This window comes from Lutjanus erythropterus, chromosome 5, assembly GCF_056507025.1.
Source record: "Lutjanus erythropterus isolate fLutEry1 chromosome 5, fLutEry1.hap2, whole genome shotgun sequence".
NCBI lineage: Eukaryota > Metazoa > Chordata > Actinopteri > Lutjaniformes > Lutjanidae > Lutjanus > Lutjanus erythropterus.
In genome coordinates, this window is record NC_139321.1 from 6,108,494 (window position 1) to 6,135,161 (window position 26,668).

General features: G+C 42.4%; 1 protein-coding gene across 2 annotated transcripts; it reads left to right on the top strand.

Annotated features, from left to right (window-relative positions):
- The first annotated feature begins 5,015 nt into the window (after positions 1-5,015).
- On the top strand, positions 5,016-26,272 carry synpo (synaptopodin). Of its 2 annotated transcripts, XM_084718606.1 has the most exons (5): positions 5,016-5,076; positions 11,607-12,957; positions 18,785-20,832; positions 23,539-24,108; positions 24,229-26,272. In XM_084718606.1, the coding sequence occupies exons 2-5, from the start codon at positions 12,789-12,791 to the stop codon at positions 24,853-24,855; spliced, it is 3,414 nt and encodes a 1,137-aa protein (XP_084574732.1). In that variant the 5' UTR covers positions 5,016-5,076; positions 11,607-12,788; the 3' UTR covers positions 24,856-26,272. The 2 variants fall into 2 exon arrangements, with proteins under 2 accessions (XP_084574732.1, XP_084574731.1); XM_084718605.1 differs by having other exon boundaries at positions 23,539-26,272.
- Positions 26,273-26,668: the final 396 nt, after the last annotated feature.

Below are 26,668 nucleotides of genomic sequence, written 5' to 3' on the forward strand. Positions count from 1 at the left end.
TAATCAGTGCAGTCTATTAGGCAACAGTATGAGCTGATACTGTAAAGGAATGAGATTATTTGACTGTTTATTTCAAGGGTAGGTAGTATAACTTTTTAAACTGTATTTTTACTCTTTACTCAAGTATATTTTTTGCACCAGTGGCCTACTTTTTACTTTGTTACACTGACCATAGGGTTCCCCCCAATTAAAGACTTTCCTAGTCAACTAGTAATTACTAATTAAAGCCATTAGTCAACTAGTCATCACACATTTATCATATTAATTTAATTACTTAAAGCTGCTACAAGGAAGTTTCATGTTTAGTTGATTTTGGAGCCCCCTGTGGACAAAAGAGGTAGTGTTTCCACCATAACAACCACAAAATATAACATCAAAAATATGATGATCCAAATTAAAAATCTTGTCCTGCTTTTTAACTGGTTAATGTCCAAACACAGGCTTGTTTTTAACCTGATTTCACAGATAATCCAACCCAGTGTCAGCCATTAAGAATGACTGTACAGAAAAACTCCTTGTAGTAGCTTTAAATATATATTTTTGGTGCACAAAGCGACCCGTTTGTTAAATGCTAACAGAAAAAACAGTAATGATTCTGAATATGTTGGACAAACCAGCAAGGAAACTGAACATTTGTTCATTTATTTCAAAACAGTATAACCTATAAATGACCTCCAAATTCAGAAAAACTAATCCTCGCTGAATGTATAATAAATTAACTGACTACAAACTCACTTCACACCTCCCGTTCCCACCTGAACCCACCATGTCTTCATCGTCCCCGGGGTCGTGGTCCTGGTTGCAGCTGCTGTAATGTTAAATCGCCTCTGTACTGTATTCTGTGTCATCAAACTGGCTTCTGTCAGTCGGCTGTGTCTCAGTCTAATAGGACCACTAACTGAGCTAACTAGCTACAGGACAGTTGGCAGCAGTGCGTCTGTGACTAAAGACTGACTAAGTTTCGAGAGAAAAGGTCCATGTTGCCTGATGGCAAGGTGCAGCTCCTGAATGGAATTTGGGCGTTTGAGTTGTGACAACAAATAAATCGAATCATGGCTGACTAAGACTCTCCTCACTCACGGTTTAGTCAGCTAACAGGGGGCAACCCTAATTTGCCATTTATAGTTTTTTATTAAAACTAGTCTCCTCTAATGTGGGAATTGCTGCCTTGAAGAAAAATAAGCACCACCTGTCTTTTGACCATGATGAAAGCTGCTTCCAGTGACAAACCCTGGCCACATCTGGCAACATTTTTTATACCAAACTCTAAAAAAAGTCAGTTGCATGATGAAGTACTCAGATCTCCTCTTTTAAACTCCACATGCACACTGAAGTAAGCTGCACATTCTGTAAGTTAGTGTTCATTTTTGGTGTTTTTGACAGTAAATGCACAATATGTAAATTCTGCCACTAGGGGTCTCTCTCACATTAAAACAGTAACAAAAGACGTAGTTTGATGATGTGGTGAAGTAGCGTGGGATCATGGATGTTCTTTTCCTCAATTTTAAACAACTGTCATAACCGATGAAAATCTGACATATTAAAGATTTATTCACATTACCTTTAGCCACATGTGCTAACTTCTTCCTCACTCTGTTATGTATTTGTCCAACGTATCTTGTGTTTTCCCAGAAGTTATAAGAACTAGCTAGCAATGATCTGCAGGAAATGCAGCTTGCATAAATTACTTTAACTTAGCATGTTGGGTTTTTGGTTTTGGTTTAGCTTACTTGGTATTATGTCTGCATTATGTTAGCTTACATAACACCAACTTCAATGTTAACGTTACTTTCATATGTGCAGCAAATCCCCCAAAATATTAAAATGGACGGTACTTTGCACTTCGACTGATTTATTAAGCAGTTACTTTTTAAAACTTTCTCAAATGGTAATTTCCTCTTTTACTTAGGGTGTTTTCTAATGGAGTAATTGTATTTGTACTTGAGTATAGAGTTTCAGCACTCTTCCTACTACTGGTTTCTTTCAAATGTGGCCTTACAGTAGTATACATCATCAAACCACAAGTGGACACTCCCTGATTCTACCAGGCGTTATTCGTCTCTGCTTCAGACCACAACACCCTCTGAGGTAGTTTATGAGAAATACAGATGTCTGCTTGAGTGAAAATAAACAGAGGCAGCAGTGAAACATGAGTGTGCCTTAACTGAATTAGTCCTACATACATACCGTATCCCAGAAGATTGGTAATCAACCCAATCACTACGGAGCTGTGCTCTCATGCACACAGTGAGATGTGAGCTTGACTGAGTTGCGCCTCATAATCATTGAGGAACATCTCCCCATCAAAACATCCACAAGCATGGTGAATATTCTATCTCTGCCTCTGTTTATACTAAAGCTGTGCCTTTGAACAGCGCCATGGCTGTATCCCATTACATCCAGAGGGATGAGCTGAGGGTTGGTATGGCGAGCAAGTAAGCAGAGAGGGGCCTGCGTAGGCTCCTAATCAATTCAGGGCCTGGGCCATAGCAAACGCTCTCTAATAACTTCTGTAGATGCATCTGACTTGAGAGGGAATGCAAACCAGATCACTTAGGAAATTCCACAACGCTCGCTTTGCAGCAAAAGCCCCTCTTCTGAAGGAATGTGCGCTAACATTTCCCCTCAGCTCCCTGGTCTCCCACACACACAGCTGCCCTTCAGAGAGTCACGCCAGAAGAGCATAGCCGAGCTGGCCGCAGAAGAGTCAGAGAGGGAAAAGAAAGAGAGATAGACAGAGCGTCTAATGGCTGCTCTCCCAGCTGCATGGGGTCTCACACATATAAACATGTCAGGAGAGGCTGGGTCAAAGGAGAGCGCACACAGGAACGGTGATGAAGAGAGGTAGATCGAAGGGGAAAATAGGAATAAGTAGCCTAAAGTGAGACAATAAAGAAAGGAAATACTGAGATAAGGAGAGGGAAAATCGATATGAGCAGACAGATGTGTGAGGAGAAAATGATAGGAGAAAGCAGAGAGGGAGAGTGGGAGCAGGAGGAAAAGGGGGTGTTGAAGGAGGAGAGGAGGCCGGGCTGAGACGTTACTTAAAGTAGCCTCGAGGTGATGGATTGTCTGAGCAGTTTGGCAGGACCATCCATCAGTCGAGGAGGAGAGGTGGTGAAAAGAAAAGTTGAGATAACACATGGCACTGAAATCACCGACAATAACACTGCCAGAATTCACCCTTTGCTATGCCCCTCCCCAAAACAACGATTAGCAACAATAACTAGGCACTGCAGTCCTACCAAGCTTTGCATTTCTGTACACGATAAGAGGAGTGTTTGGATGGCGGCCTCTTTTTGTAGAAAATACAAAAATTACTCCCAAATTTCATCTTAAATCTGCCACCACTTGTATTGCAAACTGAATATGTTGCAGTGCAACAATGGAAAGCTTGACACGCGTAGCAACAGTAACTAACAAGGGTGGGGTCAATCACAAATTACGCTGAAAATACTAAACATACTTTAAAGCAGTGACCCACAAGCTGAATAACTGCACTATCATGTAAAGTCAGTTTGTCCTAATTTGGGTTAACTTTGCTCTTAACCAGTCTTTCTTTCTGCAGAGGTCAAAGTCTTTGTGTTTCAAAATTTACTGCCAAACTTGATGTTAAATTTATTGCCGCTCTCACTGTAAACTGCAGAGCAAGAATAGAAACTTTGACAGAGGACAGTGGAAGTTAGCAAAGAGTCAGTCGACCTTTATGCAGTCACTCTGTGCTTGCAACATTGCATGCTTAGAACATTGATCAACTTTTTCCTATCTTGTGTCCTGTAATTTGGTTTGCTAGGCTCATCTCTGTTGAAAAGAAAACCAAATTCTGAAGAAAAGTCCTTAGTTAGCTCATGTTAGCAAAATGCAAGCTAACTACTAGCTAATCTACATCAATTAGCCAGATAGTTGGGTAGAGTTTTGCTAGCATAACTAATTTAAGATGTGACCCTCGGTTGCTTTTACAGGAAAAGGAAAAAGTTGAATGAGGAAGTTTGCTAAACTTGTTATTAGAGCACAGAGAAAAGGGGCGGGACTTAGGAAGGATGCTGAAAATTCTTCATGAAAGTCTAGGTTTGCCTTTTGTTAAACTTTGTATGACCTGCTGTGTGAAAGAGTGGTGAACCACAAGCAGAGTAACTGCACCATCAAGTAAGGTTAGTTTATCCTATGGCTGAAGGGAGATTAAGATGTTACTCCTAAAGTCTGGCAGCCATTCAAAATACATTTTTTCCACCATATGATTCGGTCTCCGCTGTAGATCCAACAGTGCCCACAGCCAGTCCTCGTCTCACTGAGGGCCTTCAGGATTCAGTTTAAAGATTAGTGAAATATATCCAAATGTTTCTGTGCAGAAGACTGTGCATCTATAAATCTAAAGATCTAATCATTTCTAAGCCTCTGACACTATACAGTGAACCAGATGTTGCAGACATTTTATTGCACTTGTGGGAACTTTTGATAAATCAGTGTTTGGAGATATGAAGTGATATTAGTGAGGATCATAATCTTAAGATGAACATCCTGAGCAGTCTGCACACATGGTGAAAAGCTCTGCAGGGTCTTCATGTTTGATGTTTGGAGTCTAGAGAGGAAATAATTTTCTGTGTTTAAATTTTATTATTCCAAAAAAAAAAACCCAGGGTCTGCATCAACAAATTCTGCGGGTTTAAGCAGGAACATTTTTCTTGAATAGCTTTCAGTCTTTATTTGGATTTCTCTGCCCAGTGTGCATGGCGGGAAAATGGGTCAAGAAAAAGGAAAAGAGAGGAGGGGGGCAGAGAACAGAGTAGGGGCCCACTGGTCCCCCAACATCCCTGTGTTGAATATGAAAATATATTATAGCATAATGTGTTCAGTATGCAAGCTTGAAGGAAACCATATGAAAAGATCCCAGACAAAGAGCCTACTGTGTTCCAACTGACCCCCCTCCCGCCCCCATCCTTCGTCTGCCTCAACTGAGAGAGAGAGGAGAGAGAGGAGAGGTAAAAAGGGGGAGGTGTGTGTGCAAGAGTCGTAGAAACTGAAAAGGGGCAGTACACACGCTCGCCGCCTCACACAGCCAGACCCACCGGAGCACAGGTGAGCAGCATGACTACGCCGACACACACCCAACAGGAAGGAGGAGTACTGAATGCTGGGATTTTTTTTTTATCTGTCGCTGTGAAACTGTGATTGCTGCAGAGTTTGTCACCTGCAGCCCATTATGTTTATCTTGACGGGGTAAGACGCTATCTTTGTTTGGAGAGAGAGCGGTGGGAATGCAGAGAAGTGAAGCAGAAGAGGAGGGAAACTTTGAAAGTCTTTGTTTGAGAAGATGACAAACATCTGTGGCCGCTGGTTTTTCCCCCTCGGTGCGGGCTGCAGGCTTGCAGAGGGGGTTGGCTGCTGGCTACATTAGCACTGTGGTCACTGATACCCGAGCCTATTGTCCTGACTGTGTGGAGCCTGCTGTGTAGCCAGGTTATAGACTTGAACTGCACTGTGTAACATTAGAAAGTGTATCCAATTAAAGACCTGGCTGGGGTTGTGTATTGACTTACATATATAAGTAATTGCTTCCTGTTAACACAACAGGTGAGGCCCATTAACTGCTTTACAGGGGGGCAACTGTAGGTTTTGTTCAGCCATATGTTGTTAGAAATATACTCACAGAGGTGGGAAATAACTAAGTATAAATACTTCATCACTGTACTTTACTGACAAGTCTTTACTTTTGCTTCCTACATTTTAACACAAATATCTGTACTTTCTACTGCCACAAATTTATGATTAGGCTTTGGTTTTATTTTTTATTTTGCATCTATGCATGCCGTCTTTCCAACATCAAGACCAGTTGCAACTTATATGGATGGAGTATGTGGTGCTTTCATCCATTGTTACAACAGACTCAACCAAACAAAAATGACATAACGAGACAAAACAGAGATGGAGACTCGAATGCAGGGAAAAGGTGAGGGTCAGTTAGCTTTGCACAGAAGCAAATGGTAGAAAAGTCCTTCAGAGTGCTACTTAAGTACTTTAAAGCTATTACAGGGAGTTTTAAGTGGTTATGAAACTGTCTGAATTTAATACTGATGCCTCTATATGACCTGCATTAGCAAACAAAAAAAAACATCCATGAGAAGATTGTTTATTTCTATTTAGTTATTCTTAATGTCTGCCACTGGGTTGAATTCTCCTTGAAACCACATGAAGCAAGCCTGTGTTTACATTTTCCCATGCAATATTATCGTGAGCAGTAAGTTAGACAGTTAAAAGAGATAGATAATTTTACTTTTGACATCATATTTTGTGGTTATTACAGTGGAAATGCTACCACTTTTGTCCAAATGGCCCTTTAAAGTCAACACAATATGAAAGTTCCTTGTAGTAGCTTTAAGTTCATTTCAGATCCTGTACTTTTTCACTTTTATGTGAGTGAACAAGTTGAATCAGTGCTTCTACTTTTTTACACAAGTGTGTGTACTTCTACTAGAGTGCAGACTGCCACCTCTTTACATCCACTAATGATACTCCTTGAGTTTTCTTGTAGAGAACTGTTTTGTCAAATGCCTTAATGAGTAAAAAATAACAATGCTAAAAGTCAACAAATATTTCCTGCAGTATTGATTTTATATGCATGCTTTTTACATTTTTTAAAAAGTGCTCATACTTTCTGCCTTTGATGTCTAACAGTTTTCAGAGTATGACTCTGATTGTTTTCGACGGTTCCTCCTTCTTGGCACCGGATCATACACACCTACTTCAAGTATTTATCTTTTCCTCTTGAACTTCTCCACCTGTGACTCTAGTAGGATGAGCTGCACCCGGAGCAGACTCCTCATTACAAGGTTTTCCTTCTGCATGATTTATGAGAGTACGCTTGCACGATTCCTAAAAGTGAAACGAGAAATAGAGAGTAGAAGAGAAGGAGACATTTGTTACTTTTATTAGGAGTCTGTGCCTTGCAATGTTTTAGATGTCAGTCATCAGCCAGCACAAGCCGAGGCATGTTGACTATCACAGCCTCCTGAGGAATTATGAACCTGGAATGCCAATTTTGGAGCACTACCCGAAATTATTTTGTGGGGCTGCAAGGGCCCTTGAATGGTTCTTTGTCTGAGCAAGAGACCAAAGGGCCTTGCTAAAGCCTTTAGCATTCACTGCTGAATGATTTTTGCTTGCCAATCTGTAAAGATCTAGGCAAAAGGCAAGAGACTGCACACACTGTAACAGCTCTGCCCCTCCGGTATTCAATCATAAAGGCTTGCCAGTCAATGTCGGGACCAGATGCCTCATTATAACCTCAGTAACTGATACACTTTTACAATAGGTGGAATGCACGCTCACCTGACATCCACACATCTCGCATACCTCGACACATGTGCGCCCAGGGCGACTGATGATATACAGATGCCGTACCTGAGGTGAAAATGCATGCAGTATATGAGTTATTAGGTGGCTGACATGCTTTCTACAAGTCGTCTACTGATGCAGATGTCTAATAAATGTACAAGACAACAGCCATGAGGGACAAATGAATGATTACAGTTTGTGCGGCTGCCAAAGACATTTCTTTTTGTGCGTCATCACTATGCGGGACATGCTGCAGAAAGCTGTGGGATAGATTTGCTTTCCGCGCACGAATCCATCATATGTTGACGATATACAGGAACTCTGTGATTACACACTAAAAGTGGCCTACGGGCCAGACTGTAAATGATACCCTTGGCTCTAATCATGGAGGTCAAAGGGTGGCACAGGAAAACTGTGTGGGGGTGGGAGCTGAGCTGGACAGGTGGGCACTGTAAAATACCTCTTGAACTTCACGGTAATTGGAGGGTAGAGGGGAGGAAAGAGGAGAGATGACATCAGATCTTAGATATGGCAAGTATAATCAACAAAAATAAAAAGGCAACACTTCTGTTTTTGCCTTTGAGTCGAAGTAGAAGATCTAAGACTTCCTCTGTGCACACAAAAGGTTCATACCTCTCATTTTGTTCTCAAATTTATTAAAATCTGTGTTAGTGAGTACTTCTTCTTTGCCAAGATAATCCATCCACCTGACAGGTGTGACATATAGAGATGCTGGATTGGTCACAATGATAGACCATTCTGAAATGTGCAGTTTCATCTTGGAAAAAAAAAGACATTTATTAGGCTCTGAACTATGGTCACTTCACATAGAGATACAGATTTTTTTTTTCCCCTGGAGTACAAATACCTGACCGCCCCCCCTCTGCCTCTGATCGGCCAGTACTCTTTGGCTCAGTTGGTTGAGTTGGTGTGGTTTAGACATGAAGAGTGATTGGTTGGGGTTAGGGTGAGGATATCTGGGCAAGCCAATCAGAGGCAGAGTAGGGCAGGTCATGACTTTGACCTCCTGGGGAATTTGGTAATATTTGTGCTTTCCCATGCTCCTTGGATGGTCCAAGTTTCTAAGATGGGAAGACATTATTTTCCGACTTCAGTCTGTTCATGTGCTTTTAAGTCGTAAAGCAGAAACACCACGGATGTTACAACAGGTAGCGTAGCGTGTTATATGCTGAATTTGTTACCTGACTTTTTATTAGCGTTAATGCTAATAAATATGTTGTTTCTAATTAATGTGTCTAATCTAAGTCAGTCTATATGGACATGAATTGCTCGAACGGCTGCATCCTATTACCAGATTGTGACCAAAAAATATGTGCAATAGCAACTAAACATTTACTCATGACATCAACAGACAACAACTCTCTGTAATAACATTTTCTCTGACCTTCCAAATTGTTGTTCTGATTTGAGGAGGCGTTCATGTAAATTACCACAGTCTGGAAATCATTTGACCGACAAATGCACTATAATCGCCATAGTCGAGTGCCTAATAAATGTCTTTTTCAAGATAAAATTGCACATTTTAGAGTGACCTTTTTTGTGACCAATCCAAGGCACACCTGTGTAATAATCCTGCTGCCACACCTGTCAGGTGGATGGATTATCTCGGCTGAGCTGAAGTGCTCACCAACACTAATTTTAACATATCTGTGAACAAAATATGAGAGAAATAAGCCCTTTATGTGGATACAAGAAATCCTGGAATTTTTACTTCAACTCGTGAGAAATGGGAGCAAACAAAATGTTGCATTTATATTGTTGTTGAGTACAGATATGATCTGTTGGAGTGGGTTACTTTGGATGAAATACTCAAGCTGGAAATGAACAAGCTGGGGCCAATGAACAGGAAGAAAAAAAGATTGTGGCAGACGAGAATTTCAAGAGTCCATATGTCTGTGTTTAGTCTTCTGAATTACAGTTAAGTCTGCATCTCTGTTCATGTCAATTTTGAGTATGCTACATCTGTTCTTTGTCCAGCACTTAATAAATGTTTGCAGACCGGATCAAAGACAGTAATCAAGTCATATTTTTTATCAATTGAGTGGGACGCGCCCTCGACATGTGTTCGGTAAACATGAAATCTTAAGATAACTGTGAAGAAAGAAAATGCAGCAAGATGAGGTACTAATCTAAAAAGACAGTGTCAGTCCAAACACATCTGGGGAAATCAAAGAGCTGTTGTTGTCAGAGTGTCTACACAATCAGGCCTTCATCTCCTCTCGCTTGACACGATCACGCCAGTAAGCTAAACTGTGGAGGACTTTTGTTGCTTTTTTTGCAGGGAGATGGGGAAGTGTTTTGTTTGGGCCGATTGTGTTCGGGGGCCAATCAGCAGTCCTCCTACAGACTGTCATGACTCAGCTGTCATGTCGGAGAGCGTCTCCAAAAAACACAGCGTTCAAGGCATGCAAACAAGTTCACGGTGCTCGCACACCTTCGGGAAAGATGAGTGTGAGCCTGGTTGCTATGCCTGTAAGGAAGCACTGAAAATACATTTAAAAAATAATGACTATGTCTGTAGTTCTTTGTACAGCCCTCCCACTCCTGAGCGTTACAGTGGTGACTCTCCAGTAAAAACAAATGCAACTGTGATTCAAGGAGAGGCAAGTCTGATCAAGGACAAGGACATGAAAACACTGGTTTATTATTACAAACTTTGCCAGTGGCTCTTAGTGGCTTTGAAGGGGGAATATGACACTGCTGATCTAATGAAATGCTTTATCGGATAAGACAGGGGGGATGCCATAGATGTCACTGTAGGACACTGAAATCGTTGTCTCTTAAGGGTCCAGAGTGTAAGATTTATGGGGATTTGTTGGCCGAATATGGCAGAAATCGGATCTAAGTATGTTTTCATTAGTGTATCATCACCTGAAAATAAGAATAGCTGTGTTTTTGTTACCTGAGGACAGTGGGTCCCAAACGGCGTATCACAACACGCTGTTTGGATTTTGTGACAACCATACATGATTTTGGAATATACAGCTATGAAAAAAATACTATATCAATACCTTGTGCTCACTCATTTCTCAATACAGATCCCCCAGCATCATCTCTAAACTCTCTTCAAAATTTGTTTTTCTTTTCAACACAGATGATCCGGGCACATTGCATAACAAAGTACAGAAAACAGGGAGTTGACTGAAGAGTTGATTGAAGTACCATGCTTGCCCAACTGTTACTGGAGCACAAAGTGAATAGGGACGGGACTTAGGAGGGGTCAATTTCTAAAGTGTGACACTTCAAAGATCCTACTTGGCGCCTTACTTTTTTCCCAGCCCGTACTCCAGGAACTCTGCCTCTGCTTGTCTAGTATTTGTTGTTACCATGGTTAGGTTTGGTTATAGAGGCTAAATAAAGGTGTGCCTGGAGCATTTGGCTTTACCGTTGGTGTGCCTTGGCCACAGAAACTTTAAAAACCACTGCCCTAGAATGAGACGTTTAGATCTACAGAGGGTGCAGATCCTCTTCCACAGTCCACCACACTGGTCCTTTAACTTCACGCTTCTTGGAAATCTTTAATCCACATCCACCTTCTCAGAGTTCTGCATCACACCACAGAGACAGAGGCAGAGATAAAGTTTTTTGGCAGGTTTAATACAGATTTCCAACCTTAAAGCCTTAATGAATTGTGACCTTCCTTCCATCTTTGGAGACAACACTGAGTTTATCAAGTTCAGACTTTCGTGAAGGCGTCTCCTCATTTCCTTTTCCACCCTTTTAGTTTGACTACAGTTCAAAGAGCAAAGACTGATCTTCATCTTTGAAGACAGAGAATTGGACTTTCATTGTCTCAAAGATTGAAACAGGTTGAGATTTATACTTTTTTGGAAGTAAACCAATGTTCATTACAAGTATTAAAGGGGCCAGGCAGAGTGTATTAAAATGTTCTTTCAGCCACTTTCTTAAAAACCTTTTCTAATTTGTAAAACCGTGCAGACTCACTGTCGGCGCAGAGGTCAGGTCTTTTGGACTGATTTCTTAAAAACCATCATGCGTAATACTTTAAATCCTGTACAAAGTAGTGGGCTGAAACTCGTGCCATTACACAAAGGGCGACGATGGAAAATCGAGTAGGATTCTTGTACCAGCTGTTTGCCAAAGCTGCGGTTTGCCAAAGTTGTGGGTAGATGTAACATCCAGCTTTTGTCTTTGCAAAGGTCACATTTAAATAACATAATCGAAGAAAGGTCTGATTGAAACGGTTTTGCATAACTGATATTTTAACCTTCATATTTCTCTTTTTTTTGCAGGTGGTTCTGGATAGAAAATGGACTTGGAGAGGGATTAAACAAAGTACAGCGACCTTTCATCCCCCAAGAAGTCCTTATCTACAGCTTAAGCTCGGTCCACCAAACTAAAACGGTTCCAGACTGGATGAACAATCCGAACACAGACATCAAATCTTTTCTACAAGGAGCAAAACAAACAAACTGAAAATCTGAATGGTGGAGCTGCAGACCGCAGAATCACTGACTAATTTTTTATGCATATAAGCTTTAGTCAAAAGTACCACCAGAAGAAGTAAGAACTTTCCTCCTCAATTGTGGTTTTGTGAATAAACAAAAGAAAGAAATTGATTATCCCGCCTGCAGAGGCTGTATCTGGCTTTAATGTATAAGAAATAACACAAGGCACAAGAATAAAGCAACTAATTGAATACATTGGAGTTCTGAAAGCAAGCCGGTCTCTGGACTGACCTTTCCACACTGAAATGTTATTTTTCATATGCACCTAACAGCAGGAAGCTGCCATATACACAGTTCCCCTGTACGTCACTGTAGAGTTATGATCTCCAAGATAAAGGGCAGATCCTTTTCTCCGAAAGAAAAATAATCTGCGGGCTGGAGATTGGGATGCAGACGAAAAGCATGTTTTGGTGACCAAAATAGCAGAGGAGGGAAGAGCGACGTCTGGGAAAGAAAAAGAGGAGTATTAGAGAGATGCAAATAGAGAAGACTGGACTGTTTCTCAGCCCTTGTTGCCAGATTTTTAGGAGAGCACAACAAACTTGTGCAATTTTCGTGGCAGTCGTCCATGGGATCGCATCCAAGGCACATTGGAGCTGACCCTCCTGGGAGGTCCTGTTAGATAGAGAATAATACTTCATGAGACCAAAGTAAGGGCAGCACTTCTTCCGTCAAATTTCGGCTGCTTACAGGACAACACTTGGAAGGATTACTGCTGAAAGGGGAGCCATGACCGGAAGCAGCAACCTGGAAAGCTGAGCTACTCCTTTCCTTGTCCCTTTTTGTGTGTTTTCTTGTATTTCCAAACGTATTCAACGCTTGCCAGTAAGGACTAAATCTTCCATCTTCCAACTGGAGCGACAGTTTCATCTTATCAGGAGGGAAGATTGAGCTGACTGGAACGAAACACTCACGTATCCCCCTGCTGAGGGCTTTTGTTTCTGCTGCATTTCACCGTGGGTAGCGATGGAGATGGAGAAGGGACATATGCCTATCAGGAGAGGGGTGAGCTGGAGTCCAGGAGGACTGAGAAAACCTCTCCAGGCAACGCAAAACATGCACACTCCTGGGACAGAGTGCAATGCATCATGGGAGAATACAGGATTCAACAAAGAACAGATGAGCCGGAAAACAAGTAAGTGTTTGTTTATCTGGCTTTTTTTTTTTGTCCTTATTCGGGAAGCCCAAGCTGCAGCAAGAAGGTTATTATTACGATGCTGCTTCATAACACAGAAACATAGTTGTAAATACATTTCCAGTGGTTTGTTTATAGTACTGCCATTAATGCTACAGTATAGCTTGAACTGCAGTATATTATCATATCAGAAAACCTATAACTGAGAGGAGCAGACAGCAAATAGAGAAAACAGGCAACCCTGCCTCATCAGTGCAACTTGACACACAGAAGTTCTCCATGAAACATCTGTTTCCATGCCGTAAAAACACAGGCCGCCCCAGCAGCAATGGAAATGCAATCATGCATCACTGCTAAAGGTCAGTCTTAAAGGGATAGTTAGGATTATTTCATGTGGGATTGTATGAGGTACTTATAGATATTCAGTGTATTACCTACAGTAGATGGAGGTCAACATGCCCCCAGTTTGGAGAAGCAGAGAGGGAAAACAGCACTGATGTTAACATCTGTTTTAGCTACTTTAAAAAGTCCACCTAAGAAAAATCAATACAAGTTTAAGTGTATACTACATTCAGAATATTTTCACCGCTTTTCTGATAGGAAACGGTTGCTATGTAGATCAAATATCGCCCTCATCAATCCAACCAAACTCCATTCACGAAATCAGCAGTTTTACCTCATAGAACACAGGAGTTGTTGGTCTACAGCTGCCTTGATCCGTTAGTTTGTTTGAGTCACACGGTAACACAAACAAATTATCCGATTGAGGCAGTGGTAAACTAGCAACTCCCGTTTTCTGCAAGGTAAAATTACTGATTTCACCTAAGGAGTTTGGCTGCTTTGAAAAGAGAAAGAAAAGGCTGCACACACAGCACAGCACTTGAACTGACTTTTTTTAAGTAGCTAAAATACCTTTTGTTGCTGACGCTGTCCACAGCAGGTTATTGCTTAGCTTCCATGCTGGTGCCCCTCTCTGCATCTCCAAACTGGAGTCGTGTCAACTGGCATCTACTATAGCTAATACAGTGGCTATTAATACAACCCCACATCAAATAATCCGAACTATCCCTTTAATATGCGACACAGCCACAGACAGTAATGGGCTAACTTGAGGCAAAAGCTGTTTGGAAAGTTCTTCAGAAGTCTTTTTACTTTCACAGCTGTCAGCATATGGAAAAGAGGAGTTCACACTTCATAACAACACCAAAACAATATGCAGTTAAATGGCAATATGGAAAAACACTGCAACAATACTCAACTGGAAAGATAATTACCTCTGGGCTGCGACAAGTCTGTCAGACACAGTATTCAAAGAGAGTGAAAAGACATTGTGCTTTGAGGAAACATAACAGAAAGGTCACGACCATCAGATAAATGTCTCTGATACGGATCTATAGCCTGTGTAGCTCCAACACTGTTCCCATCACTCATTACCCACTAATTGGTTTCCTCAAAGGGAGCAAAGAGTCGCCTACACCTCTGCGGAGACCTTTCATACCACACCAACGTAACAATATGAGCAGCAGGGCTTGGTTTCCACCTCTTAGCTGTGGTCTTTTATTTCCCCCATGGGGATCCACTGAGAGTTTAGGTCACATTCAGTCCGGTAAGATCCCAGGACCTCTGTTAATCCTTGTCTTTCCATACCGCTTCACACATCACCCACGGGGGCCGCCGCTGTCATCCCGCTCACCCGACAGCCATCGCCCGGAGAAAGATAACATCCGACAGGGTAATCTGACCTTTGATACACAAATGCAGGGTTGGCCCCCTGACTTAAATCCTCCCGCTGTGGGGGAGTTCGCTGTCTGCTCTCACCCACGCAGGGATGAGACGATGGGACGGAGGGAAGAGGGATGAGGTAGAGAAAGTTAGAGGGGGGATAGACGATCTTGCATCATTGCCGAGGGCTGAGTTTTGTCTCTGCTGGAGGACAGGAAATTCCTCTCCTGCCCTCGCAGGTTGGAGCTCAGGGCCCAGAGAGGTTCATAGAGGGCAGAGACTTGGTTGGGGGGCTCGCACCATAAAACACACACACACACACACACACACACACACTTCCATGGTGATATCCAGACAGACACGGAGGGCAGCAGGGGTCAGTGCTGCATCTCTGGGGTCTCTAATCCATACACACATAATCTGGACTATCTCTTGTCTCCCTTTTCCGCTTCAAAGACCGCAACAAGGGTCAGACACTTCCCCGCCATCACAGGACATTAGACAGAGATAAGCCGCTCGATACTCGCCATTGATTGGACACCTCTCCAGAAGTGTCAAAACAAAGTGTAGTCTGTGTGCAACTGCTCAAACATCAATACTTTTCGCAACAGAAGCCCTGAGCACTTCTCTCGGAGGCATGTCTCGGTTTTTTATAATTGGTGGAAACCCTGTGGAGGTGGAGGAGGTGGTGGTTGCAGATTTGGAAAAGTGAAACAGAGCTGGAGGCTGTGCTGTCTGTCATTCAGCCTCCAGCTACAGACCCTCTCCCTCCCTCCCTCCCTCCATTCCTCCCACTTTCCCTCCCTGTCTGCCTGTCTGTGTGCTGGGCTGCAGAGGAAAAGAAATCCGATCCCGTGTCTCGCTGCAGAAAGGGGGTGTGAAGCGATCAGACGCAGTTAAATTGAAAACTCTTGTGGAAGTACTACAAAACAGCGGAGCTCTGAATTTGACATGAGAAAGGTAAGGAATTAGGCACTAAAGTGGAGCCAGGAAGATAACTTCAACTTTCAGTTAGCGCGTCAGTCATTAGGGTAGTTTATAGACTTGAATTAAAAGTGAGGAAGAACTTGTGCTTGCCTGTTTTTATAAAGGAATACAACTTGTTAGTAGAAGTTTTGTTTTTGGAAAAAGTTGGAAGCAAAGTCAATGAACTTTTCAGGCTTGCTGTATAATCAGTTCCTTATGAGATCTGTAATATGGGCTTTAAGTAAGAAAGAACATGGATTAACAGAGTTATTTCTGTTTGTTGGTTGTTGATTAAGATTTTCCATTAGTTTACTTATTACTAGGAATGTGATGAGTAAGTGGTTGTGTCATTTAATCAGATTATCAGTTTTTGCATATTATTACCATACAATTAACTGGAAAACTTAAGAATAGTAAACACAAGTACCATTTGTTTTTTGGTCATGATATTAATCACTGACGGGCACAAGTAACAAGTGAAAATCCTGGATTCTAAATGTTACTGAAGTAAAAGAGCAGAAGTAGTTTTTATAAACAAATACTGCATCATATTATATAGAAGCTCATCAAGTGTCAACTAAATGTAGTGAAGTTACAAAGTACAGTATCTCCCTCTGAAATGTAGTGCAGCAGAAGCATAAAGTAGCACAGAATTGACATACTAACCTGAGGTACGAGTGTTTTTGTAACCAAATAAGTAGTTGAAGAAGCAGCCTAGTAAAAGTGGAAATATCGTGTTCTAAAAGTAATCTGTTACAACTAAAAATACTGAATTCTAAATGTTACTTAAGTAACTATTACATTATAAACAAATGTACTTAAAACTGAAATGAAGTAAAGTAGCATAGATTGGAAAGTACAAGTACATCAACATTTTTTGTAGCAGTGTGATATTTTTCTTACTTGGTAACTGGTGGAAAGAAGTTCCTTTCCTAATTCCTTTACTTAAGTAAAAGTAGAATTGCCATGCTCTGAAAGTTTTAAGTCCTGAATTCGATATGTTACTTAAATAAAATATTATCAACAAAATCTCAAAAGTAACAGACTCACAGAGTTATGTTATCATAGAATATTATATTATTCTGTTTTAATCACTAACTAATCCATAAGATTAAGTAGTGTAGTACTACATGATACCAAGTAAAGTACTTCAAATTGTACTCACAGACCTTAGTTACTTTCCTCCATTGCTGATGGGGTTTGCACCTGCGTCTGTGTTAACTTGATAACCGGTGTGGCTCCCACTAGAGGTGAGATGTTTACAGTGATGTTTACGGTGAGGAAGGACACTTCATTTCAAGCCTCACTGCCCTGGCTCCAGCGTATTCATCCAGCCTGAATTATAAAAAATTAAATAGCTAATAAAAATGTCATCGGGACCTGCGTGTGCCGGTATTCCCGCCCAAATTGACAACCTTGATGAAAGGTTCTGAATATACAGTAAGTACCTGTGGGTTAGGTTGGTTCATTTCTCTGCAGCAGCCTATAAAGGACGATGAATTATGCTCATGCCAATAGTGCTGAGAGGACTGCTTGTTTAAAGGTCCGTGTGATAACGCTTTCATCCTTGTTATATTGTTGTCACAAATATGTAAGGTGGTTGTTATATCAGCCTCTCACAGTGTCACTTCCAGTCTTCCCTCTGTCAGTGTCAGGTTGATTTATTTACCATAGTCAGCGCTGGTGCTGATGTATTTTCTCGCAGACAACCACCACCTTCATCAAAGGATATAATTTTGTGCATATGAGAATAATAGATGATAAACATATGCTATTGAACTTTAAATGCATTTATGTAAAAGGAACTCAAGGGTACCCTACAAAGAGTTAATTCAATTACTGTGAGGGCAGACTTTAAGTCTGTAAAATCAATGACAGATGGATATTATTCCTTTTACTGGGGGAGTGATCATGCTAGCTTTATACTCTGTGCCAGGAAAAAACTGCATGCAGAATGAGCTCTATAGGAGAGCTTTAGAAGTGATTGATTTACGCATAATTATTGTGATTGGCACATGATTACATCAAATAATGTAGCTGCCTGGATCCATCACCTTATTAAATGAAGAAAGAGTCACGGCTGTGCCAGCTGTCTGAGTAAACCTCCTGGAGGGACGTTAAATATCTTCCGCTAGTCAGAGTTACATGAATTAGATGAATAATCTTCCAGATGTGTCACCACAGAAAGTTATTCTCCTTTAAAGTGTCCATCAGACAGTCTATGACTTAAAGTTCTCATTCTGCTAAGGATGCAGCTTTGATTTTCCTCTCACGAACTCTGAAGCATGATGTAGTCGCTATATTTGAGATGGGAACATTTGATTGTATAGTATGTTTATAGACAGCAGGCGAAAGATGTCATTTTTGGAAGCCATAGATTGTAAAAAATGGTCTATTAAGGGTTCGAGCTGCAGTATTGCACAAATTAACTACAGAGAGAAACCAAAGGCATGTTGGAAGCTCAGGCGGGGAGTTTTCTCAGCGGTGGAGGAATGCTCAGGGAGGGACTACTGCAGATGGCAGAGGAAATAGCTCCGCTGCCTGGAATGGAGCTCTTAAGCTCAGAAAACAAACTTAAATTTTAACATAGACGTGCCTCATCTCATGATTTCAAGGTAATCAGCGAAACTGCAACAGCTGATTGACAACCCTTCCTTTTGACTCTGTAGGAGACACTGACCCAGACCTTTTTATTAACTTTAGTCAACCAGCTTTTATGCCTTCCTTATTAAAAAGTTTATTTGAAACGTTTCTCCGCCTGCGTCTGTTAGTTCTTTGTCTACAGCTGCAATATGCTGAGTCAAGTGTCCGCAAAGCTTGGTTGGAATAAAAAGTCCTGCACAGAATAATCAAAACCATATGGCGCAGAAACAATTATGTGGGTTTTAAAGAGAATATTAAATCCCAGACTTGTTAAAAATTTGTCCGTGCTGGTTCTCTCTATTTGTACATGAAAGCAGTGTGGTGAGCTTTAATTAGATGTTGAGGGAGTTGTCTGTTTGAACAGTCGATGTAGTACACAAGTCTCCTAAAGTTTGGTCCCTTTCATCGTTAATCAAACATCTCTGGAAAGACAAAATCCCTTGTTTCTCTTATTGATCAGGCTGTCCGTTTTCTCTCCCTGTGTTTTTCACTCCAGATCTAACCCGCAGCGCCAGTCTATCAGAGAAGGAGCTAAAGGAGGCTCGTGTCAGAAGTCAGATCATTGCTGCTCAGCTCACCGTCCCATCCAACTCAAGCTCCAGAGGTGTGCAGCTCTTCAACCGGCGCAAGCAGAGGGTCAACGCCTTCACGCTTGAAAGCTGTGGAGAGGGGTCAGAGGAGGGCAGAGCTGAGAATGTGAAAACCGACCTCTCATCTAACAAGCTAACATGGGCAGAGAGAAGCAGTGAGGAGAAGGATAGAGACCTGAACTTTAAAAATAGCACTACCAAGCCACTCTTGTCGCCACCTGGGAGGGTACATTCGGTAGGTGATATCGTGGAGGACCCAGGTAAGGAAGGGGAAATGGAGGACTGCGTTACACAAGAGAGACATTTCCTCCCTGTCAAGGAAGAGCAGGAGGAAGAGGAAGAGGCAAGAGATACAATCCAGGACCTCGAGGACAAAGTCAAGGATGAGATTATGCCTGGAAGTAATAATACTGATCCAGTTCTGATTGCTGAAGGGGAAGCGGAAATAAATGGGGGCCACACAGGGCCAGCTCCCCCTGGAAAGCTTCTTAATGGCTGCCACAGCACATCCGGACCTGAGAGGGTGTCTGCGCCCTCATCCAAGCAGACGAGCACCATCCTCAATCGAACTGCCAGGCCCTTTTTCTCGCCTCTGACGGTGCAGTCTTCAGACACTGGCAGCCCCATCATGGACATTCCCCCTGCTCCTTCTTACGCCACTCCTCCTCTTCCTGCTTTCACTGCTCCTCAACCTGTGGCGTTCTCACCTCCACCACCTCCAGCATATCCCACTCCACCTCTACCGGCCTTTACAAACCAACCCCCGCAGAGCTACTACTCTAGTCCACCTCCAATGTCTCCTGTCATGTCCCCCTCCTCTCCTCCACCAGCCCAGTTCCCTATTTCCTCTGTATCTCAGTTTCCACCAATGCCCCATTATGGCCCTCCTACTGCCCCAAAGCCCTCTGCCTTTGTTCCTCAGACTGCCGGAGAGAGGAAGGCAATAACACCAATCAAAACAGGAATACTTGAGGAGGGCGCAGCTAGAAGGGCAAATAGGAAGTCAATGTTCACGTTCAAAGAGAAGCCAGTGGTTGCGCCGAACCCTGAGCTGCTCTCTCTGGTGCAGGGGGCCGATGAAAAGAAGAAACAGGGGCATAGGTCTGTGCCTGAGCCAGCGCCCGAGGAAGAGTTGCTGGCACTGGGTGCAGAAGCCTCCAACTTCCTCGCCAAGGAAGACGTCAGGGTCGAGGAGGCAAGAGCTCCGGAGTGGGCTTCCTGCCTCAAGAGCTCCAGGACCCGACCGAGGGCAGAGCACAGGCCGGAGCAGACCCTCACCAACGTGTCAGGAAAGGGGGCTGAACTGTTCGCCAAGCGTCAGTCCAGGATGGAGAAATATGTCATTGAGAATCAAAACACAGGACAAACTAGGTCTCCTTCCCCCACAATGTCTCTGCCTCCATCTTGGGTGTACCCGTCAAACATGCCCGGCAGGGTCAAGGCCATCGCTAAAAACTCTGACATGAGCGCTCAGCTTTCACAAAACCTAAAGGCCCAACAAGTGGTCAAGCAAAAACCGAGGCCAAAAGCTCCAGCGCCGGAGCCAATTCCAGAGCCGCCTCCTTTAGAAAACGGTTGCTCCAAGATAGAGATGGACCTGTCAAGGCACCGGCCTTACCAGCTTAACTCTTCCCTCTTTATCTTTAACCCAACCAAGGACCCCCTTAGTACCCTACCCAGAGGAGCACCACAGTCCAAGATGTCTACCCAGCCTTTCTCCAGACAGACTTCCTTACCTAATAACCCTCCTCCTCACTTCAGTGCCCAGTGTATGTCTCCACAGCTGCCTCTCAGCCCCACAAGAGCAGCAGCAGAATATCCATCAAATCCAGCCTCTGGACAGCCGAGGATCAGCTCTCCTGCCTTTTCTCCAGAGCGAGTGGCCTCTCCTCGGTCAGGGGTCCAGGCACCAAGGCCCACGTTTTCTGCCAAGAAGGCAGGAATTGCCCCACAGGTGTGGAGACCTTCTCTGTACTATTATTAGAGAATTTGTTCACCTCAGGGGGGTCTTGTGTGGTTGGAAAACTGAAACTGATTTTAGTAGTGCTAATATCTACAATTGACTGCACTTTTTTTGACAGATTTGTGCCTTCTTCTAACACTATCTTGCATTGTAGTTACATAACAGAGTGGAATCTTTTTACGTGTGAAATGTTTTAAACCTCACAGGAGCACAATAATACGTGCAGTTACAGCTAGACCTCTCCTCTATTTAATGAAACTATCTAAGTGAATACATCTTAATTGTTAAGTGAATACATAATTGTATTTTTTCCACTGCAACAAACAGCAGTAATTACCATCAGTTAAAATAAAATGTGCCTTGATGTAATCAGATAAGTTCCATACCCAAAGCCTCAAAAGCACGTCAGCACCAAAAAACTTCAATTTTCAGGACGTTTTAAAATACGATGAGAAACAACCTCACACTTTTTCCACTTTGTTTCCCAATTCTGTGGGCACCGGGGTGATGCTGCTTCACAAAGCACTTTAACAGATGGTCTGGCATCTGCTTTATGATCTATGATTTGCAATTTAATGCTGCTCACTGACGAGAGCGAGAGAACTCCTTTTATGTCTTTATGTCTTCAGGGTAATTTACTCTGCTTTCCAGCATTTTCTACCTAAAATATATGGTGTGTACTTGGATGCTTTGATGTTTCAGATCTGCAGGCTGCATACTAATTTGCATCACGGACCTACATATACATTGTTTTTGTGACTTAAAGCAGTAATTCCAAGAGTATTTTTCACAGGACACCATCAGTCACTGTTGTTTTGGACTACAGGGTTTATGTATGTTTCATTTCATAACCTTTGATTCACTGCTTTTTTCTGCTGTTATCCTGTCTCTTATGATTGATTTTCTGGGGTGTGTTAAAGTGAATCTTTCCTTCTCTGATTAAAGCTTTATGCTAACACTCTCCTGTGACCTCTTTCTCCTTTTTCTCACTTCCTCACTTCACCGGCTCCTTTCAACCATTAATTTCACTGTTAAGCGTTTGTTATTTCACTTTCCTGCTTCCTTTGCAAAGGCATGCCTCTGTTAAGTACACAGATAATTTGCCACAGGAGACATATCTAATTTGGAACACCGTAGGTGACATTTAAAGCCCAGAAGTAATTATTACAGCTTGCCATTGCAAGATATTTTACACTTAAGAATTTGAGTTATGTGTGATCGTGTTAAGACCCGACCCTTGGTCCTGTTGGCCTTCAGGGGTTCAGACATGCAGACAGATGGAATATGACCCTTGACCTGGGCCTTGTTTTTTTCACAGATGCCCTGAACTTTGGAAATATGACCAGTAAGATTAATCTCAGAAGACCATAACTTCTCAGGACACTGATCATAGCAGCTGAGTCTATAGAGTGGAGGTAGTTTGTTCTTAATTAGTGTGTGCATAAGGTGGAATGCTACCCTTGCTTCAGTCGAGTAACTTCATATCCCTGTAAAGGTTAACCACCTCAGGAGAGCCAGATGACAGAAACCTGAGAGAGACACTAAAGACCGGGCCTATGTGTACTGGTGCCTAGGCTTATTGAAGAAACACACACACAGCAGAAGAAAATAAATACACAGAGATGACCTGAATGCCACTTCGCTCAGACTGAACATATAAATACTATATTATCAAAACAGATTTGCATAGTTAAATTAAAATTCTTCTTCTTTCACAGTATAATACTGGTCTTTTGTCAGTTTATAGAAAACAAAACACCTTGTGGTCATGGTCAAATCAATCGGGTAAAACTAAGATTATAAAGACATTTAATTTTTCCAAAAGTTGTAGAATAATTATACCACCATCTTTTATGTTATATTAAGAGTTGGGCATAGTTTCAGTTTTTCTGATACTGCTTATCAATTTCTGTTCTTAAAGATTCTCAGTTCCAGTTCTTTGACTGCCCTCCTGCACTGATAAATGTTACAAGCTTAAACTCTGACCTAAGCTAACCTTAAGCTAGATAACTGAAATGCCGGTGGTCTCTTTTCTGGTTTCTTGAATATTTCGGGGTTCAGCTACTATGCTGTTACTATGCTGTAACAACAACATCCTTGTGAAGTGTTTTGTAGCAGAGTTTTTGCTCAATTTAAGTGATTGCTAGTCAAGCAAGTTAGGAAAAGCTGAGTAGGTTAATTGGGAATAATGCTAGACTCATGACGAATGTTCTAGAAGATGGGAAGACATGTATGAAGTCAACTCTACAGGCGCAGACAGATAGTCAGGTTGAGATACGGTAGGTGTTTGCAGTACAGGGTTTAAAGGCAGTTCAAGGCTATTCTGGAGAAAGTTAGTTGATTGTTGAGTCTCACTCCCACATAGTAAAATACTGGTCCTTTGAATTAAGTTGATTTTTGAGTCACATTGTTTTGCTGAGTTGCTCAGGAAGACACTGAGACTGCCTGTGAATGAAACTCAACAATACTATCTTCCTCTAGAATCACCTTTCCCTCCTATAACTTGAAACTAGCGCTAGTGACATTAGCTAGAATTGATGAGCAAAATCAAAATTACATTTTCTTAACAATTCTTTTGGAATCGTGATTTTTGAATGGATTCTTATTTGGAATTGTTTTTCAGAGCCTAACCCTAGTTGTGTTTTTGTATGTATGTTTCCAAGAGTCTAAAAAACATTGTTTGTCATGGTCCAACAGACACCAAAGGACTCCTCCCCAGTTGAAACACCCTGTCAGACGCCCACGCCAACCAGGACGCCCAGCCTCACCAGACGTTTCAGCAGCCCAGAAGGCCCCGCCACTGGAACCTGGACTCCTAATCGCCCCTCCACCATCTCTAGCCGCTCAGTTACATCCCCTGTATCCTCTCCCATGGGTACGAGATGTCAGTCCCCGATGGCGACTCAGAATGTCCCATTTTCCACTGTTACCTCCACTACAACATCTAGACCCTCCCAAACATCTACAGCCACCTCTCCGTTCTCTCCTCCCTGGGGTTCAAGATGTCAGTCCCCAATGGTCAGCCAGAATACTCAGTCCTCTGGAACCTCGTCCACCACTGGTTTCAGACCTACCCAAACCTCTACAACTACTTCTATGACTACCCCCAGTGGGACTCCCACGACAACCAGGACACCCAGCCTAACCAGACGTTTCAGCAGCCCAGAAGGCCCCGCCACTGGAACCTGGACTAATCGCCCCTCTACCACCATCTCTAGCCGCTCAGTTACATCCCCTGTACCATCTCCTTGGGGGTCAAGATGCCAATCCCCAATGGTAGGTCAGCAGACCCAATCTTCCACTGTCACCTCCACGTGCACACCCAGACCTGCCCAAACCTCCACAGCCACAACGCCACGCTCTCCTCCGTGGGGATCAAGATGCCAGTCCCCAATGGTGAGCCAGAGTACTTCCACTGTTGTTTCCACTCCCAAACCAACTCATCCATCGACAGTCACATCTCCAGTCTCTCCTCCTTGGGGGTCACGTTCCCAGTCTCCTGCACTCTCTCAGACCAGTTTATCCAACACTAAGCCTGTGTACACATCCTCTGCCACCTCTCCCCCATCCAGAGACAGTCGCTGCATGTCCCCCATTGCTAATAACCTAGACTCTAAGACCAACCATCGCCTCCTGGCCAAGAACATCATAAATGCAGCCAAACGTAAAAACAGCCCCTCCCCTGGAGCACTGAGCGGTCACAGCCTCCCCATCACACCTGTGGGGAATTCCCACCATGGCTACGACTGTCACAAACCACCCATGAGCCCTTTCCAGTCACGGGCATTGGGAGCTCAGTCCCCTACCTTCACCAGCCCTCCTCCCACCCCAACACAGAGGATCTGCTCCCCTGTGAGGCTCTACAACACTCGCTCCCTCACCGACTCTGATGCCTCTGTTGAGTCTGAAGACTCGGGCCTTCGATCGCCTGGTCTGCACTCCTACAACACCTGTCCCCGCGGCTGGGGCGGCAGCCTGAGGGTGAAGAGAACCAGCGTCTCCACTGACCTGTGAGGCTGTCGCTGGACAGATAGACTTTTGTGGCATTGAATGAATCAGTAAAAAAGTTTCTGATGGCATTTCATCAGACTAATATTAGATATGTTACCTTTCTGTGACTTTGAATACAGACCCTGGACAGTAATAAATGCTGTATTAAGGTAGTATTAGTATTTTATATGATTCACTGCATAGTATGGACTGACAAGAACAAGCTTTTTACATAACGCAGTTGCTGTGGCTTGTACGCTTCTTACATACCAAAAAGTGCAAAGACTCAAAATAACCAAAGAATTCACTTCAATGAATGTTACTTATACTTTTTACACCTTCACAACAAACGTACCTTCACAGCCACTCTTTTAGTTAAGTAGTGTTTAAGTAAAGGGGTATCATTATTTTTAAGTGTTATTAATGAATTGTCATTATGTTTGCTGGTCTGATGCAAGTCAATATGGGAAGAGATTTAAACATTTTAAGGCACAGAAGGGACACATGGAATGAGTAGTGTGTAAATATTTAGCTCTTTGGACTGTATAGTACTTTGGTTAAAATATTCTCATTGTACTGTATTAGTAAAGGAACCATACAGTGAAAACTGATTTACATTATACTGGGTAAAATGAGTTTCCATCATTTTTCCGTGAGAAAAACACAGAGGTAAATGCTACACATGCTATTCACATTATCATACTTGGTCAAAGTATTCACCACAGTTTATTATGCATTTTAATCAATGGAAAATAAATCATATGCATAATTATCGCAGTGCAATAATCACAGTGTATATATGTTGCTTCGTGTACTGCATTTGCTAAAATGAATGTAAGCTTTACAGACAGACTGACAGAGAACGGCAGAGAAAAAGGGAGTGTTGAGTACGAAGAGTTCTGCGGAGGGTCGATGGAGCATTGATGCACCCGTTCAATCAAACACTGATTCAACGTTTCAGGAAAAACAGATTTCAAAGGTTTCAAAACGTTTAATGATGAGCAATTTAATTGACAAATATTAGCTGTTAACATGCAAATGTAATGGCACATTGATTGTAATATTCACATTGGCGATGGATGTGTGTATGCCTAAGTTTTGTCGCTTTTGCTAACCACAAACATCTGTTTTATATCAGTAATGTCTTTCATGAGGAGCACATTAACAGATTGTGTGCCTGTGTTTATTGCACAAAGTGGCTGTTTGAATGAGGTTTAGAAGCAAATGTGTATGTGACACAAGTAGAGAAGGTACAACGAAATGTTGTCAAACTTTCATGGGGAAAAAGGTTAGACGAATGTTGTATGTTGTGAAAGTGTTTGTGAGAAAAGGATCAGAGGAATGGATTGTATTTTAAATACATACATAACTCTAATGTACATTCTCTTTAACTTCTAAAGTTTCTTTTTATACTTGATTTGCACTTCTGTTCATTCCATTTCAGTTGACATAGTTTAAAACTTGATTTTCTGTAATTTGCAACCAAGCCAGCAAATAAATATTGTACTGTAAAAATCAAAACATTCCTGCTCAATTTTAGGCAATTAGCCGTAAACCTTCACTGCTGCCTTCAAACACCACTGGCTTTCTGTTTCATGTGTTTGGGTCACTGAAAGCCGTTTTACGCCATTCCCATCTTCCCCGCTCCTGTACCAGCACACACACAACAGATCATTCCTTCACTACCTGACATGTAGGCCAAAAGCATCAGCACATTTCTAAATACTGACTTCTGTGTGTCTTTTGAGTGACGGGGACGCCTGCTGCATGGTGACCCGGCTCCTTCAGCAGGACTAAACCTGTCATGGATTGGTTTCAACCTGGGTCACCTCTGGAC